General features: G+C 46.2%; 1 protein-coding gene across 1 annotated transcript in view; it reads left to right on the top strand.

Moving 5' to 3' along the window:
• The window catches only part of LOC116459802 (uncharacterized), a 34,112-nt gene extending 16,749 nt beyond the window's left edge, over positions 1–17,363 (top strand). Inside the window, exons 5-6 of the mRNA XM_058432250.1 lie at positions 13,741–14,781; positions 16,989–17,363. Of these exons, the coding sequence (XP_058288233.1) occupies positions 13,741–14,348 (608 nt within the window). The 3' untranslated portion in view covers positions 14,349–14,781; positions 16,989–17,363. The remainder of the gene's footprint in view (positions 1–13,740; positions 14,782–16,988) is intronic.
• Positions 17,364–17,926: the final 563 nt, after the last annotated feature.

A 17,926-nucleotide genomic window follows, 5' to 3' on the forward strand; every position in this document is an offset into this window, starting at 1 on the left:
TTCCTTCCTTCCTTCCTACCTTCCTTCCTTTCTTTGAGACAGAGTGTTGCTCTGTTGCCCAGGCTGCAGTGCAATGCCATGATCTCGGCTCACTGCAACTTCTGCCTCCTGTGTTCAAGCAATTCTCCTGCCTCAGCCTCCCAAGTAGCTGGGATTACATCTGTCCGCCACCATGCCCAGCTAATTTTTTTGTATTTTTAGTAGAGTAGGGGTTTCACCATATTGGTCAGGCTGGTCTTGAACTCCTGACCTCAGGTAATCAGCCCACCTTGGCCTCCCAAAGTGCTGGGATTACAGGTGTGAGTCTATGCTATATTCATAAAAGACTTTCATCTTCTCTGGCCCAAAGAGCTGAAGCTAGTGAACCTCAACGATGGTGATACCAACAATTCCTTGCTGCAATCTAACAGTTTGCAAAGTGCTTCTCAGAATCTGCTCCCATTAACCCGGGTTGAGGCCAGGCTTCACAGATATTTAACAGTCTCATGGTAGCACTCCATTTGTTTTAATTCAAGGATCTATCAAAGGATGTCATTGATTTTCATTGAGCTTCTCCCCCAAACTCTTAGGGGTAATTCTAAACTATCACTAGCAGAAACTGATCATGGCTGGACTCCACTGGCCAGGATAGCCAGTTCTGGTAGTCAGAACTCGCACATGAAATTGTAATGAATCTACTTCATTTGAGTATTTCAGATGGGTTGTTAACATCAATAAAATTGCATAGATAGTTCTACTTACCTGGCAGCCCAGTTCACCTGGGCCTCTCAGAGGGTGTGTTAGGGTCTCAGATCTTGTCATTGTGAATCTGGGCAATGCTTCTCCTTTCTTCTCTATTCCTCTCCTCATCACCCTCTCCTCCCATTTTCTAAATGCCCAAAATATAAAGAGCAATGGAACCACACAAGAGAGCTTAATTTTGAAAGGAGGTGAGCTGCATAAACAGGGATCTTTGTGTAGTTCTGGAGAATATTAATATTCTGATCAAGTTTGTTGTAAATATATTTCCCTTATCTCCTCTAACTTGGGGACCGTACAGAGGGAGAGTCAGGGAGAGGGAGGGGGCCTTCTGGATTTTTGCCCAGGGTTACTCAGCAGAGACATGGTTTTCCTAAAGTTCCAGAAGGGAGGGGAGGCCACTGCAAGCTCCACTATGTGTCCCAGTATATCATGTTGACTCATGACCAGATCTTGAGAAAAACTCACAGAAGTCAGGAAATTCCTGGCAAATGCTCTCATCTCACCCTCTGCTAACCCTGCAGGGACAGCATAGGTAGGGTCAGATCGGAGGACATTTTTAAAGGAAAAATCAAAGCATGTCTGTAGCTTCTGCACGCCTGTGGTGGGACAAAGGGTCCTAACAGGCCTGGCTGAAGATATAGAAGCAGCTTCAAGCCCCAGTGACCAGGGGCAGCCAGCGCTTGCTTGTATGTTTCTTCATCCTAGATTTTTATTTCTGCAAAAGTTTTTCCCCCCTCCTTGGCGTTGTTTCCCCATGGGGAGTAACATCTTTCTTTTGAGCAAAGCCAAATGACCAAGGCACCACCCCCACCCCCTTCAATGGACAGGGCCAAATTTAGAGTTGGGGTTGCTCATTTAAGCTTTGTATATAATTGAGCCTGGCACAAAGGGTTATCATTAGGAGGAATGGCATGAAATGAAGGAATGGAAAAGCTCAGACCCAAATTAGAAAAGATGTCCTGAGGGAGAGACACAGTGGCAAGGCTAGGAGCTCTGGTCTCAGAGGAATTCTTAGGAGAAAGGACTGGGCATTAAAAGTGCCTGGATGGGACAATTAGGGAACTGAATATGGCCCTGCCATCTCTTGGGATTATTTGCTTCTAAGTGCAAGGGCGTGGTGGTAAGAGGTGGCAACAGACAGCAGAGGCATCAGTTGTTAAGAGCCAGCGTCTGCTCCCAGGGCACCATGGAACGCCGAGATAAACAGGATTATCCTCTAACCAGATGTTTACCAAGTGTGTTCAGCGCTGGGCAGTGTTACTTTATTCCCCAAGCAAATGGAAGGTGCTAGGGGACTCAGCCAGTTCATGCGGCTCCATGCAGCTGGGCACAGCTTGCCCATTCACCCTGCAGGATCAGTCCTCCTGCCTGCCTATCCTGGCCATCCCCCCGCCCTCCTGGTTGACTCACGTGGGAGCTGGCAGCAGGGGGCTGCAGTCGTTCCCTCCGCTCCTCGCCAGGCTGTCTCTGCTCCCTACATTCCTGGTGGTGTCCCAGCTCCATGTGACCCCGGCTTCTAATATTCTTGGGTTCGTTCAGACTATACAGCTGGCCCCACTCTGGGCTTCCTATCCTTGTTAAAGCCAAAATGCCGTCTTTTACTACCCCGCTCTTTCCATCAAGTTCTTCAAGCAACCCGAGTTTTATAAGCGAGATGACTCTTTTGGTGAGCTCTTCCTCTGGGGGCAGGGAGCCTGGGTTTCAGTAAGGCCTGGACTGGGCTACAGCATTGTTATTTTTTTTTTAATGGTAGTTTTAGAAAACAAGGTTCAAAGGTGAGAGACTCTCCAGGAGGAAGGATTAAGTGGGTTGACTTGGGAGACGTTCAACCCAGGAGGCATTGCTAAGGAACATAATCTATTTTGCATTTCGTTTCATGAGCCAAAGTCAGTTATGGCATAGGAATAGCTTTTTCATGCTGTCTTTCCCTTTCTCCATTCTACAAAAATATTCATGCCAAAGAATATGCAAGTTGTATAAACATCCCTTCAAAAAGCACATAAAGATATTATATATAGTCACACATGTCTCCTTCCAAATGGGTGTGTTCCCAGAGATGCATAGAGATATCTTTCACACCCTATATGTAAAAAACAGCCAATTTAAGAATTGGCAGAACAGCCTTGCCTAAGTGAGTAGAAAACTTTGGCTCGGGGCTCTCCAAACAATGCCATAAAACCCAGGCTTGCTTTTATTGAATGGTGATGCATGAAAGACCAAGGGTGGCCAACTTGAATGAGGGCAGGAGCCAGCGTTCACAGGATTGTCATAAAGGGTTGCAGGAAAGTTTCTTTTTGCTGAAATTCAATCTATTCCTAGAAAAAAATTGCTTCTAATACTGGCTGGCTGGATGTCACTCTTATATTCACTTCTGCTGTAACATCATTTGAACTCATCAATGTTCACGATGTTACTTTCACATTTGGTCTTCTTGCCTCCAGCCTCACCCCATCCATTTCAGCCTCCACTCCACTGGCTGCCAAAGTAATCTTTTTAAAAGGCAAATCAAATCTATTACTTTCCTACTTAAAACCCTTTGGTGGCTCCCCATTGCCTGCTAAAGTTCGAATTTCTTAGCTTGGTAGACAAACTACCTCAACCTTCCGTCCTCGTTACCCTTTAAGCCATTCCATGAAGTCCCCCAGCCCCATGCATGCTCCACTCCAGCCATTTCAGATGGCCTTTGAGGCCACAGTCTTCCAAGCCTCATGTATTTGCACATGCAATTTCCTTCACTGGCATATTCCCTGGGGATATGAGTGGAACAGTGATAGCATCTGTGGTCAGATCAAGGGGGACAGGAAGATGATGTGGTAGAGTGGGGGGTGGCACTTTTAACTAGGGTGGCCAGAAAAGCATACTTGAGAAGATGACTTTGAGTGAAGGCTGAAGGAGATGAGGGAGACAGCCTGCAGATATCTGAGGGAGAAGCATTTCAGGCAGCAGGAACAGCTAGTGTAAAGGCATTAGGTGGGAATGTGCTTGGTGCCTTCAAGGAATAGTTGGAGCAGGGTGAGCAATAAAGGGATGAGGTGTCTGGAAGTCTGGGTGAGGAGCATGGGGCTCTTGACCCAAACACTTGCCAGTGTTGCCAGTGGGAATGAGTGACCTGAGCCAGCAGCTTGGCTGTGAAATGCTTGGAGGTTGCAACACTTTGCTTATAATGCAGATGAGTGTTAAGAGTGGTTCTGAAAGTGTCAGGCTCTAGACTTTACTTTCTCCCAACCTGCATCCACACAGTCTCAACAAAGCCATTTTAGTAGAATTTGACACCCTGATGACTAAAAAACCAGACATCTTTGAGGAGGCATTAATGTTTAGTTAGAGACCAGTACTGGGTAAGTAATCCTCATCCTCAGGAGCCTCCTGGGGTGCTTGACCCATACCTGATCTATCATGTTCTCAATAGCAGTCTATCATATCAGCTCTTCCCATTCCCATTTTATAAACATTTATGGTAATGCCATATATAGATTGTTCAAGTGCTTGGACAAAATTGTGAATTAAGGTGTCAAACTTCTCCTCCACATTTTTATTATGGTAAAGTATACACAACATGAAATTTACTATTTTAACCATTTTTAAGTATATAGTTCTGTGGCATTAAGTACATTCACACAGTTGTGCAACCATCACCAGAACTTCATCCTTTCCAACAGAAGCTCTGTATCCTTTAAGCACTAACTCCCCCTCATTTTACTTCCTGCCTCTATGAATTTGACCACTCCAGGAACTTCATACAAAAGAAATCATACAATGTTTTGTGTACTGGCCTTTGTGACTGGCTTATTTCACTTGGCAGAGGTCTCCAAGTTTATCCATGTTGTAGCATATATCAAAATTTCCTTCCTTTTTAAAGCTGAACAATATTCCATTGTATGTTTGTGCCACATTTTGTTTATTCTTTCATTCATGGATGGACACTTGGGTTGCTTCCACCTTTTGACTCTTGTGAATAATACTATTATGAACATGGGTGTACAGGTATCTGCTCTCACTTCTTTCTCTTCCCTCCTTTAAAGGTAGTCTTTGAGCAGAAGCACCTCTTGGCTGCTTGAATCCATCTGGATAGCTGCCCTTCTCCCTTGTCTTGACTTGGCTTTATTAACTCAGTTGATGATGAAGTCTGTTTCTGATGAGCTCAACCCTCAGCCACCAGAAAATTAGGCTCTGAATGATATATACAGAAATAAATGTGTGATGACTTTTCTAATGTCACTCCTTGGGAAATCACTAGCACTGCTGGAAACAGAGACTAGGGATTTCCCCAGGGCTGGGCCTTCTCGTTCTCAGATGGTGGCCCCTCAGGGGTCGAAGCCACAGAAGATGGCCAGTATTCTGCCTGGGAGAGTCAGTGGGCACCTCTCAGCCAGAGCTCCTGGACATCTCTTCGGAGGTCCTGGTCCATTGGCTGCAGCAGAAGTGAGCCTAGATGAAGCCAAGGCCATGGTTTCAGCCGCCCCTGGGCCAACCCATCCCACTCAGTGGCTATAGACTGCATTGCTACTCTCAGGCAGCTGACCTAAACAGCATTTGGACTTGAACAAACAAAATGAAAATTGCAAAAGAAATTTATATTAAAAATATTGCATGCTTTCAAAATAGAGGATGCCCAAATATGAGACAGGATGGAATGAACTGAACAAACATGGGTGCTGGAATCAGCCAGATACAGATCAAGACATGGGTCTTATCAGCCATGGGGTTTGTGCAAGCCATCCAAATTCTGTGAGCCTCAGCTTCCCCATTTACAAATGGATATAGGGTCATTAAATGAAAAAAAATAAAAAATATGAAACTTGCTTTTATTGAGCAGCCCTTATTGCATATTAGAATCACCTGGAGAGCTTTTAAATCTAGGATGCCTGGGTATGACTCCTAGAGATACTGATTTAATTGGTTGGGGGCACCGATAGTGTTTATAAAACTCCCCAGGTGATTTTAATGTGCAGTCAAGGTGGCATATAACTGGCCTAGAGGGCAGCAGACCCTCCTCAAATGCTAGCTCTCCTCAGTCCTCCTCCTATGCCTGCAAAAACCCTAGAAAGCACATGCCCTCCCTCACATGGAATAGCCTTGGCATCAGCTGCCTTGGTTCATATCACAGCTCTGTGCCAGTGACCAGGGTTCCTAACATAGCTGAGCCTCAATTTCCTCAATGGTAAGATGGGATTGATGACAGAAACCACTTCTAGTTTTCTGTGAAGATTAGAAGAGATAACACATGGCTTGGAGTTAGAGAGTACTCAATAAATGTCAGCCCTTACTGTGAGCATGGTCAGCGTCAAGTCAAGAATCCCATCATTTCCACTGCAGCCAGCCCTTCTCACCCCCTCCCTCCCCAAACCCCAAAGCAGAGAAACCAACCCTCCTGTTCCCTGCAGAGGGCTGGTCAGTTCCAGCTCTCCTGCTGAGCCACGTTCCTAGGAGATGCCTGGTGAGAACTTGGGATCAGATTGAGTCAGAGGTATTCGTAGACTTGACTCACCAGGTCTTAAAACCAGAAGATTGCCCTGTGGGTCTCATGACGTTCCTGGAAAATAAAAGAAGTGAATATTATTGGGCTGAGTTCATCAGACACTCAGCCCTCCCTTTTGTATGCCGGTGGTTCTGAAGAGAGCAGGCAGCAACTTAGCCAAGTCTGAACCATCAAAGGCAATGGCCTGGTTGCAGTGCAGGGAGATGTTGCTTCTCCTGCAGACAGGTCTGTTCCTCTTTCCATTCCTCTTCTCCTCCAGTCCCCCAAGGCTATAGACTTTCTCCTCCCTCCAGGTTCCTGGGAAAATGTTTCTGAGGGCTGCCTCTGGTGAGGTGTGTCAGAGCTGAGCTATTTTCGAGGGCTGGGTGTGGGCTGGGAAGGGGCCACCCAGATTCCAAAGAATAAGAAAGGGAAAGTTCCCCTTCTGCAGCCAGCATTTCTGGAACCTTGCACTGAAGCGGCAGCCAGGTAGGGGACCCATTTCTCTGAGGCCTTCTTTTCCCCACACCCCGTCATATCCCTAACAATAGTAAGTCCTGTTGTTTCCACATCCCAGCTATCTCTAGAATCTACTTCTCTACATCTCCAGAGCCATAACCCTAGCAAAAGCCACTGTCATTTTATAATTTCTCACCTGCAACTGCAACCTCCCGTTTCTTTTTCTTTTTCTTTTTTTTTTTTTTTTTGAGACGGAGTCTCGCTCTGTCACCCAGGCTGGAGTGCAGTGGCGCGATCTCGGCTCACTGCAAGCTCCACCTCCCAGGTTCACGCCATTCTCCTGCCTCAGCCTCTCCGAGTAGCTGGGACTACAGGCGCCTGCCACCATGCCCGGCTAATTTTTTGTATTTTTAGTAGAGACGGGGTTTCACCGTGGTCTCGATCTCCTGACCTCATGATCCGCCCGCCTCGGCCTCCCAAAGTGCTGGGATTACAAGCGTGAGCCACCGCGCCCGGCCGCAACCTCCTGTTTCTACTGTTTCTATTCTGTCTACCCTTGTCAGCAGACAGGTAAATTTTTCAAAATATAAAACTGATCATGACACATACACGCATATGCACATTTAAGCTTAATACTTTTTCAAAGCTTCACATTACTCTTGGGATAAAGGCAAAACCTCTAACAAGTCTGACAAGGTCATGTATATCAAGATTTGGTTTGGCTACGAGTGACAGAAAACCCAAGTTAATAGGGGTTTGGATAGATAAGGTTTTCTTTTCTATGTGAAGAGTCTGCAGTTCAACCAGCGAGGATTGGCACAGCAACTCCTTAAAGTGATGGGGGACTCAGACTACTTGAGTTATCTGCTCTGTCATCCTTAGTATGCAGTTTTCACTTCACAGTCCAAGAGGGCTGCTTGAGTTCCAGCCATTGCAACCAAATCTCAGCTCACAGGAAGGAGGAATTGCACACAGCACTTCTACTTGCATCCTTCTGTGCAGAATTTAGTCACATGGCTACAGGTAGCTGAAAGAGAGGCTGGAAAATGTAATATTTTTTTCCAAGTTGCCATAGCCCACCAAAAATGGAGGAAGAAGGGGAGAATAGATATTGAGTGATAACCGGCAGTGTAAATCATATAGTACTCCTCTCCTGAGCATCATTATACCTCATGCCTACTTCCCTTGGCTCTCTCCACTCCTGACACAGTGGCTCTCTCCAGATGTTCCACACATTTGCAATACTCTCTCCTGCCATAGGCCCTTGCTCATGCTTCAGTGTTCTCTCCTCCCTCCTACTTAATTACTAATCCTTCAGAACTCCACTCAAGCAGAGTTCCCTTGAAGAACCTTCCCAGAGGTCAGACCCTCCTATTTAGAAGGGATTTTTTTTATCTTCCTCTTGTATGTTTAGCTTATAACATGTAGATTCTATCACTGTTGCAATCACACATTTGTTTTGTATGATTATTGTCTGCCTCCCATGATGAGGACAGAGTTTAGGCTTGGTTTGTGCACTATGGAGCATCCTGCCTGGCACACAGTAGGTGCTCAATAAGTATTTCTTGAATGAATCAATGAATAAATTTAGATGTTACCTAAAATGTATTAAAGGGGGACCAAGAATTAGGCAAAGGATTTTCCTGGGGCAAGTCATAGGGAGTGGCTGAGAGGGGTTGGGAGATGCATTCTAAATAGTCCATCCAAATCTAGTAGGCTTTAGGTGTGGCAGAGAAAGTGTTGACCTGGAACTCAGACCTGTTTTCTGATCTCAGCTCAGCCATCAACAGCTGGGCCACTGCCTAGAGACAGAAATGGTCAGATGTTGGGTATATTTTGAAGGTAGAGCTGACAACAATTGCTGGCAGATTGGATGTGGGAGTTGAGGGAAAGAGAAGGGTCAAGGATTAGTCCTGGGTGCTTGGCTGAATACACGGAAGGCCATTTATGGAGAAGGGGAAGACAGTGAAAGGAATAGCTTTTAAGGAGAGGGTCTGAAGGTCTTATTTGCAAATGAGCCACATGTTCCCATAGCCAGGTGCACACTTCAACTCTTCCACAGAGGAAGCCTAAGCCCCAGGCTGGGGGGTGTCAGTGGTGGAGAATACCAAATGGATGTAAAAAAAGTTAACTGAACCCCACCCCATCCCCCCAAAAAATGCCCAAACAACTGGACTTTCAAGGTGCATAGTTACCAGCCAAGTTATTCAGCTCAACTCAGCAACAAGATTGAAGAGAAAGTGGTCAGAAGACCTTGATACCAGGCTGGGTAGGAAGCAGTCACTTTGGGCTCAGAAGGTCAGTGATGAGGGAAGGCATATCCATGCATAGTCACTGCAGAAATCTTTGAAAATTCAGAAAATTACAATCCCAGTACATGCCTAACATCACCATGTATTTTCTCCCAATCTTTATTATACACATTTTCCTGTAAGCAGTGGCACTCATCTGAATAATGTGATTTGGCAATTTCCCTGTCTAACTAAACAGTGTCGTACATGTTTCTAAGTTGCTTTCTAGAGAGGCTGTACTGATCTACTCAACTAGAACCAGTATATTAGAATGCTTCTCTCTTGGCAATCTTGTTCACAAGGAGCATTAGCAAAAGAATACTTTGACAATTTTATAAGTGAGAAATAGTAATTCATTATTATTTTAATTTGCAGGTTTAAAAAAATTTCTAGAGAGACTGACCACTTCTCAAATGCTTGTTAGTTACATTTTTTTTTTCAAGTGACCTTTGCAAAGATATTTCTAGACTTGGAAGGAACCAGAATAACCGATATTTAGTTAAATTCCACTTCCTTCACCTCAAGAAGTAGCATTTCTCCCCTCAAAAACCAACCATATGTATGAGGGGGATGGGGGTGGCAAAGCAGAGAGAAAGAAGTGCTATGGTGGAAAGTTTGCACTCAACTGCTGGGTGACAACGGCTCACCACCAGCCTCTAGTCCACCTTCTTGTGAATGAGGGTGGAAGCTTTATAAGCAAATCAGTGCTAACTATAGCTGGTGGATGTCTGCTGTGCAGCTCTTTTGGATTTCCACCCTAATCTGATCTGCCATCTGGGTTTTGATACGCACAGAGAGGCAGACTGATTTGGTGAGATCTGCACCCCGTGTCCTCTCCCACTGACTCTGTGGGAGGACAGAGAGCCCACGGCCCGATCTGCTCCTTCAGGTAGGGACTCTGCCTGGTTTGGCTGTGTCTTAGAATATAGTTTAGCACCTGGCACACAGTAGGCTCTTAGTACATATTTGTTCCGTGACTGAATGATCAGGATCCTGAAGGGATAGCTAGGAGAGAGGAGACGCTGTTCTCTCTGTTCTCACTTCTGTTCTCAGCTGTGTCACTAAACAGTAAGTCACTTTCTTTCACTGGCCTGTACTTCCTCGTCTTAAGCAATTAATCCAAAATGGCAGCAAAGATTCGTTCTAACTCTGAAATTGTGTGAAAACATTTAACCCACCTTTGCTTTAGTTTCTTCATCTATAAAATAGGCAGAACGAAAATGTCAACCTCCTATGAGGGTACCAGATAAAATACAGGATGCACAGTTAAATTTGAATATCAGATAAACCAGAAACACATTTTTGAAAAGTATAAATATGTATCCAATATTGCATAGGCTCGATAAATAACTGGAGTGCTGAATGACCAAACAACATGCAGCTGGATCTGTTTATTGCATTTAGAGTCATGTTTCTAGACTATGATGATTACATGGTGTTCAGTCGACAAGTATTTATTAAGCATCTACTATATGCCAGGCACTGTTGAGGCCCTGGTGATACAGCAGAGAATGAAATAAGCAATGTCCCTGTTTTCACTGGGCTTAAATTCTAGCTAACAAAAAAGTACGCAAAATGTCATGTAGTCATCATGCTCAGAAGGCTAGCAAAGCAGGCTAAGGGCCAGAGACCACGTGGAGGGCTGAGAAAGGGAGTTAAGGAGGCTGAAGAACTCAACTCTGTGCACCTGAAAGCCCCCAACCTCCACATAGACCTGTGTTTGTACAGCAAGACTGTGATAGTATTTTGTAGCAATCCCAAAGATGCATAAAAATGTCATTGATTCAAAAAGCTCATGCACCAAATTTGGGATAAAATGAGCAGTTGCTTGGATGGAAGAGACCTATAAATCATTCAGCCGATTTGAGCTGAGCTAGGGCTGCAACCAACTTTCCTGACAGCCAGGAGAAAGTTCTGGGAGGTGATGTGGCTTGTGAAAAAGGTGATTCTGATTTTCAGTTCTGTTTACCAGTGTGGTTGGGTTAAGTCGTGACAACTTTTGTACATGTTTTAAAGTTTTAGCTGAAACAACAGTGAAGCATTTTTCTTTGAGACGACTTTACCCTCACTGAGCCAGTGCTCTTTGGTTCAAGGTTTTGCTGGGGCCTATTAAGTGAATGGCTGTAGAGGTCTTCTTTTCTTTTCTTTTTTTCTTTTCTTTTCTTTTCTTTTCTTTTCTTTTCTTTTCTTTTCTTTTTTCTTTTCTTTTCTTTTCTTTTCTTTTCTTTTCTTTTCTTTTCTTTCTTTTCTTTTCTTTTCTTTTCTTTTCTTTTCTTTTCTTTTCTCCTTTCCTCTCCTTTCTTTCCTTTCCTCCTTTCCTCTCCTTTCCTTTCCTTTCTTTTCTTTTCTTTCCTTTTCAGATGGAATCTCACCGTGTTACCCAGGCTGGAGTGCAGTGGCACGATCTCAGCTCACTGCAACCTCTGCCTGCCGGGTTCAAGCGATTCTCCTGCCTCAGCCTCCGAATAGCTGGCATCACAGGTGCATGCCACCATGCCCAGCTAATTTTTGTATTTTTAGTAGAGACAGGGTTTCACCATGTTGGCCAGGCTGGTCTCGAACTCCTGACCTCATAATCTGCCTGCCTTGGCCTCCCAAAGTGCTGGGATTACAGGCATGAGCCACCGCGACCAGCAAAGGTCACCTTTCTTATACCTCTGGTAGCCCAGAGAAATCTCAGCATCATTGCTATCACTACCTTTATGATGGCATTAGGTCTCTAGGTTTCTTCTACCCTAGAATATTCTGTGCGCTTGCCTCTATTTCATTTTACACATTAGACTTCTATTTGGTTTAATATAGAGGTTTTATTGTCTGCTACGAGAATTGGATATGTGAAGCTCATTAACATTTCTCAAGTAAAACTAGAGAAAACAGTTTGTGGAGTTTCTTTTTTATCATTTTCAATTCATAGTGGTTGGGTTCTTAGAAATAGCCATGATTCTTGGTTTATAAAAGAAAATAATCACAGACACCTGGGGAAATGTAGTTTTGGTGGGGGAGAGGCAGTTCTGTGAAAGTCAACAGCAGAAAGTACCCATAAGCTTTTTTTTTTTTTTTTTTTTGAGACAGGGTCTTACCCTATTGCCCAGGCTGGAGTGTAGTCATGTGATCACGGCTCACTGCAGCCTCAACCTCCCAGGCTCAAGTAATGCTCGCACCTCACTTCCTGAGTAGCTGGGACTACGGGCACATGCCACCATGATTTTTTGTAGAGATGGGGTTTCACCATGTTGCCCAGGCTGGGCTCAAACTCCTGGACTCAAGCAATCTATCTGTCTTGGCTTCCCAAAGTGCTGGGATTACAGGCGAGCACCACCATGCCTGGCCCCATGAACTTTTTCCATCAGAAAAGCTCTTAGGCACATTGCTGGCCTCTCCTCAAATGCTGTCACCTGAGGGATAATTGCCTCTCGGATCCCCTCAGACACAGTTCCCACACAAACTGGACATCTGAACATCTGGGGCCTGTGAGCTCTGTGAGAACATTATTGGACACTGGAGTCGGGAGGGATGAGGGACCAACCTCTCCCCAGATGACTAGGGCTTCTCTGAGACTGAGCCAGACACCAGATGAAGGAACAGCTCACCCATGACGAGGGTGGGAGCACACATGTTCACAGGCAGCAGGGGATATGTTTACTCACTGACTCTTTCATCAGGTCACCCTCCCCAAGATAATGAGCTGAGGTACTCCAGCAAGTTCTGCCTTTGAAAAGCTTGGAATCCCCAAAGGGCGGGGCACCACAGGGTGGGCACCCAAACAGACAATGCAGAAAGCCAAGCACAGATGGTTCTAGCTGGAACCGGGACAGAAGCCTCCAAACCTGGCTCCAGAAAAACTCAGAACTGTTTCCAGGGTGAGCATGGACCATCTCCCCAAAGGCGGCCACCAGGGTGGCTGAGATAGCTCAGTTAAGGTAGCTCGCATTCATGTGGCTCCTTTGATCTGAGGTTGGTAAACCTTGTTACCATATCCAGTCACAAAGAGCTGCCACCTGCTTTCTACCTGGAAGCTCAAGGGATTAGGGGAGAACTAACAAAAGTCGGTCTGTAAAGTGCTTCCAGATTTTTAAGTGAGTCCACTGTGAACTTAGATCAATGCTTCAAGCTGCAGACTTTTGAAGGCAGAATGATCTGTCCTGAAGGGTCCCAGAGGCTATTGGGCCCAACTTTCTTATATAAATGGGAGGATGTAACCAAGTCTCCAAGGAGGGATGGGGCTTGCCCAAGGTCCCATGGCATTTTCTGCCAGAGCAAGAATCAGCACCAAGTTCTCCTGGCTCCCGGCCCTGAACTTTCTCCTCCACCCTGAGAGCCTCGCTCTGCTGGGGCAGTGGAGGGTCATCTGTTTAACACAGTTCTGTTTTTGGCAATCTTGGGGAAGGCCCTTCTTGTCATAGTCTTCACGGGCTGTCCTTGGCAAGATTGCCTCCAAATAAGCTGCAGCATGGTCCCCTGCCTGGACCTCCCTCTCTGTCTTCACACCCGTGCCACCTTTCGAGACCCAGTGGAGAGCTAGGTCAGGATGCCTTCTTGGACTGTCTGATCTTCTCTGCCCCTGAGTACCTAGGCTCTGTACCACACCCTCTTCACTTTGTTCTCCCGTCATTAACTGCTCATATAACCCACTTTTCCTTACTGAATTGCAAGCTCTGAGGGGTAGGAAATACATTTCCACCTTCTCATTCATTTAAGTACCTAGCATGGAGCTGGGCATAGAGTTGGCGCACAATAAATGCTGATGAGCATGCATGCCTGAGTGACTCTTTCTCGTTGCTTCCTTGACAGATTCAGAGCCCAGTACCTTGGACTCCCAGTCTTCGACCACCTTGTTCCTCTCCTCGGAGGAGCCAGGCCCCTCCACTGCCGCCCTGCCATCTCCCTCCTCCTCTTCCTGTGAGCCCCAGGCCTTTTCCCCAGGTCCGCCAGTGCTGCCCCCGCTGTTGCCTCCGCTCCCCGCAGCCTCGGCGCCCCCAGGCCCCGGCGCCTCCCGGCGCACAGGCCGCTACTCGGTCGTCGCCTCCTCTCCGGAGGCCGCCCCGCGTCTGGTCGACTGGCTCCCCGGTTGCCCTTCGACCACCTCTTCCAGCACACGCGGGGATGACAAGGAGCGGCCGCCGCCAGTCCTGGCACCGGCCGAGGGCCCGGAAAGGAGCCGCGCCCCGCGCCCCAGCACCGCTGGCAGAGAGGAGGGCACCGTGGACGCGGGTACATCCCCGCCGCCCCGAGCCCGGCCCGCCGCTGCGGCGAGCTTGGAGGCCCACGTCGGGGACATCCTGGTGGAGCTGCGGACCATGAACGGCCACCTGGACATCATAGCGCGGGCCCTCACCAAACTGGCTTCGTCCCTGGGGCCCCAGCCTGAGCCGCTGCCAGATGCTCCGGATGCCAACTAATGGAGCTCGGCGAGGCTGGGCTGCCCCGGGGCCAAGGGATCGCTTGCACCAGGCATCCCTGCCTGTCCTTCCCCAGCAGCGAAGAGCGCCCGGCGGAGGAGCGGTTGCTCTGCGCAGCTGCCTAGCGGAACGCACGGCCCTAGCGTTTCAACGTGAAACAGACCCGTTTGCGCCTCGCACCCTCTTCCTCGGCTCTCTCACGGCGGCCCCTGCCCCGGCTTCCTGGCCCTTCACATGCCCTTCTCTTGTCTTGAGCTCCTAGCAGAAAAAGTGCCTGGAGACGGCGGTGGCACCCTGCGAAGGATGCTTGGAGAAACACTCTTTCACATCCCATTCCTGCGACTTCCGCGTGGTGTGGAGGGAGAGGAGCTCAAAGCATGTCACCAAAGCAGCAGCGAGGCCAGCTTCAGCGTTGGTGGGGCATCCATCTCTGGTGACGTTCACAAGTTTGTTTGTTTTTAAAATCGTTTTTGGAAAAATATTTTTTTTTCTCATAAACACATTTCAAGAAGTTTGGAAAATAGAGAAATGAAACAAAATCTGGTGTATTTGGGGAAAAGGGGGGTATTTAAGTCTTTCTTATGAGTAAGAAAGTATTTTGTGTAATAAAAAAAATTTTATATTCACTTTCTGGGCGTTGGGCTCTCCCTACCACATTTCTTCCTTTGCACGGCCCCTTTCTCTCTGTGCTTAGTTGCTTGGCCCAGCCCTCCTATAGTCCTTGAGTTGTTGAACTTTTCTCATACTTGTGAAGTATAAGCTTCTTTTAAAATTTAATATACTTTATTTTTTTGTTAAGAGACAGTCTTACTCTGTCACCCAGGCTGGAGTGCAGAGGCGCGATCTCAGGTCACTGCAGCCTCTACCTCCCAGGCTCAAGTGATCCTCCCACCACAGCCTCTTGAGTAGCTGGGACTACAAGCATGAGCCACTGCACCTGACAAGAATAAGCTTTTAATGGTTCTTCTGATTCTTTCCATAACTCCCAGATCTCCATAAATTTGATGGACCCACTCCTCTCATTTGGACGGAGTGGAAACCAAGTTCCAGAGTGACTGGGCAATAAATATGGAGGAAACAGCATCCCCAGCCTCTACTCACTGCCAGAATGACCAGCTTCCCCAGTTGAGACAACCAAAAAATGTTTCCAGACATCGCCACTGTGCCCTGGTTGAGATCCACTAACCTATGTAGAATTTCAAAAATTTGGGATGACCCGCAATCTCCAGAATCTGGCTTCCCGTGGTGAGGCAGGGCTCTTCTCTTCCTATTAGAATTTTAATAAAGTGTGCTTCTTTGCTAGAAGCAAACATGCTATGCTGCTCTTTCTTCAGAAACAAATGAAAAGATTCGTGCACGGTGGCTCACGCCTGTAATCCCAGCACTTTGGGAGGCTGAGGCAGGTGGATCACTTGAGGTCAGGAGTTCGAGGCCAGCCTGACCAACATGGTGAAACTCTGTCTCTACTAAAAATACAAAATTAGCTGGGCATGGTGGCACATGCCTCTAATCCCAGCTACTCAGGAGGCTGCAGCAGGAGACTGGCTTGAACCCAGGAGTCGGAGGTCACAGTGAGCCGAGATTGTGCCATTGCACTCCAGCCTGGGCAACAAGAGCAAAACTCTGTCTCAAAAAAAAACAAAACAAAAAAAAAAAAAAAAAAAAACGAAACAAACAAACGAAGGGTCTGAGACCACATTGCACAAAATAAAACCCTGTCTGGGAGCACTTGTAGGGCTCACAGCTGGCGTTCTGCGGCTGGTAGAGTTTGTGCACCTCTAGTGCCTCACAGACTTTGATAAGCAGGAACTACGTGGAGAGCTAGTGAAAATGCAGATTCTGATTCAGAAGCTCTGGAGTGGGGCCTGAGACTCAGCATTTCTAGACAGCTCCGGGGAGATGCAGATGCTACTGATCCAAGACATACTGTGAGTAGCAAGAAAGTAATGAGGGGTTTTCTGCTCTGGAATTCCTGCTTATTTGAGTTGCCACTGTTCCCCAGGAACTTCTGCTTGTCTTTGTACCCCACAGTGCCTAGATTCCTCGACTCTAACCAAAGCTTTGGTTTTTTATTTTTATTTATTTATTTATTTTTGGCAGAGTGTGTTAGCTCTGGCCTCCTACTTCTAAAAATGTTCCAGTGAAGTTCAATCTAATTCAACAAACATTTACTGAGTGCTACAATGCTGGTGCCTCGGGGGACACAAGATGAATAGGATAAGGTCCCTGCCCTCCAGGGGATCCCAGCCTGGTGTCTCACACAGGGAGGGATTATCAACAGTTCCAGTGTGTAAGCAGTTTGAAGGTGGTGGAGACAGGCAGCAGGGCGTGGTGAAATTAGTATTCGCAGGGAGGCCAGGCTTCCTGTGGTTTGACTTTGGGAGTGTTCTTTAATCCCCCTGAGCCTCAGTCTCCTAATCTGAATCAAATGGAGATAACATCTCTGTACCGCAGTCGATCAAAATCAGAAATGGATGTGATGGGCTTGGTATTCCAGAAAGTGCTGTCCAAATATCCTTTTATGGTTATCGAGTTTCGTTACATCCTCTCTCTTGAGTCCTGTATCATTAGAAGGCAACTCTGGTAGAGTGAGGGTCATAGACTCAGTTCTGAGCTGAGCTTTCCCCTTCTTTTCTTCAGGAGGAGAATTGATGGCCCCAAGTGACTGTCCTGCCCTGTGATCTGCCCTTTAGCTGAAGAAACAGCAAAACCAGCATCAACTGCAGCAACTGGGAGCATCAAGTTTTTATTCATTTGTTGATTTGAACAGTATTTCATTCTGATTTTAACTGACTTTTTTGCATTAGATTAAAAACAACAACAAAAGACTGAAATCTTTCAAGAACAAAGAGGAGCTGGCCTATAAATCCTAAATACAGATGTAGTGATTGAACCCATCTAGGTAGCTTATGAATATAAAACTCACCCAAAGTTTCCTCCACACTTGAGAGATAACCACCGTTAATATTTTGGCAACTACTCTTTGAAGCATTTGTGCCTAAATACAAATACCTATGTGTGTGCAATTTTACTTAACTATGATCATAGTAGGCCTGCTGTTCTGTAACCTGTTTTTTTTTTAATCTTGATAATAGGTGATAGAAATCTTTCATTTAAACAGCAATGTTATATATGAAGCAAAATTTGCTTAACCAGTTTTTTATTTATGCTTCCGATTTTTCACCATTACATGCAATGCTGTAATGAATCTATCTGAGCATACATGTTTTTACTCTTCTGTAATTATGTTGTGTAAGTAAATTCCTAGAGGTGTGATGCTGGGTCTGAGGTCATACACTCCTAACTTCTTTTTTTAGTGCTGTTATGGCTTCACCAAAGTTCAAAAAGGGGAAGTGAATGAATGGTAGGAGGAACATTGGGGTCTCGGGGTGGCTCCGTTTAAAAACTTTGAAAAAGGGAAATAAAAACAAAGCTATCTTCTGAAGATTAAACTTTAAAATCAGCACACAGCAGGCCAGAACAGAGATGTGCAAAACCATGCTGAAGAGATGAATCATGGTCACTCAAGTGGTGTATGAGTCCGGTCAGGAAACAGAAGCCCTCCTGGTTTTTCACAC

This window comes from Hylobates moloch, unplaced genomic scaffold, assembly GCF_009828535.3.
Source record: "Hylobates moloch isolate HMO894 unplaced genomic scaffold, HMol_V3 SCAFFOLD_20, whole genome shotgun sequence".
NCBI classification, from domain to species: Eukaryota; Metazoa; Chordata; class Mammalia; order Primates; family Hylobatidae; genus Hylobates; species Hylobates moloch.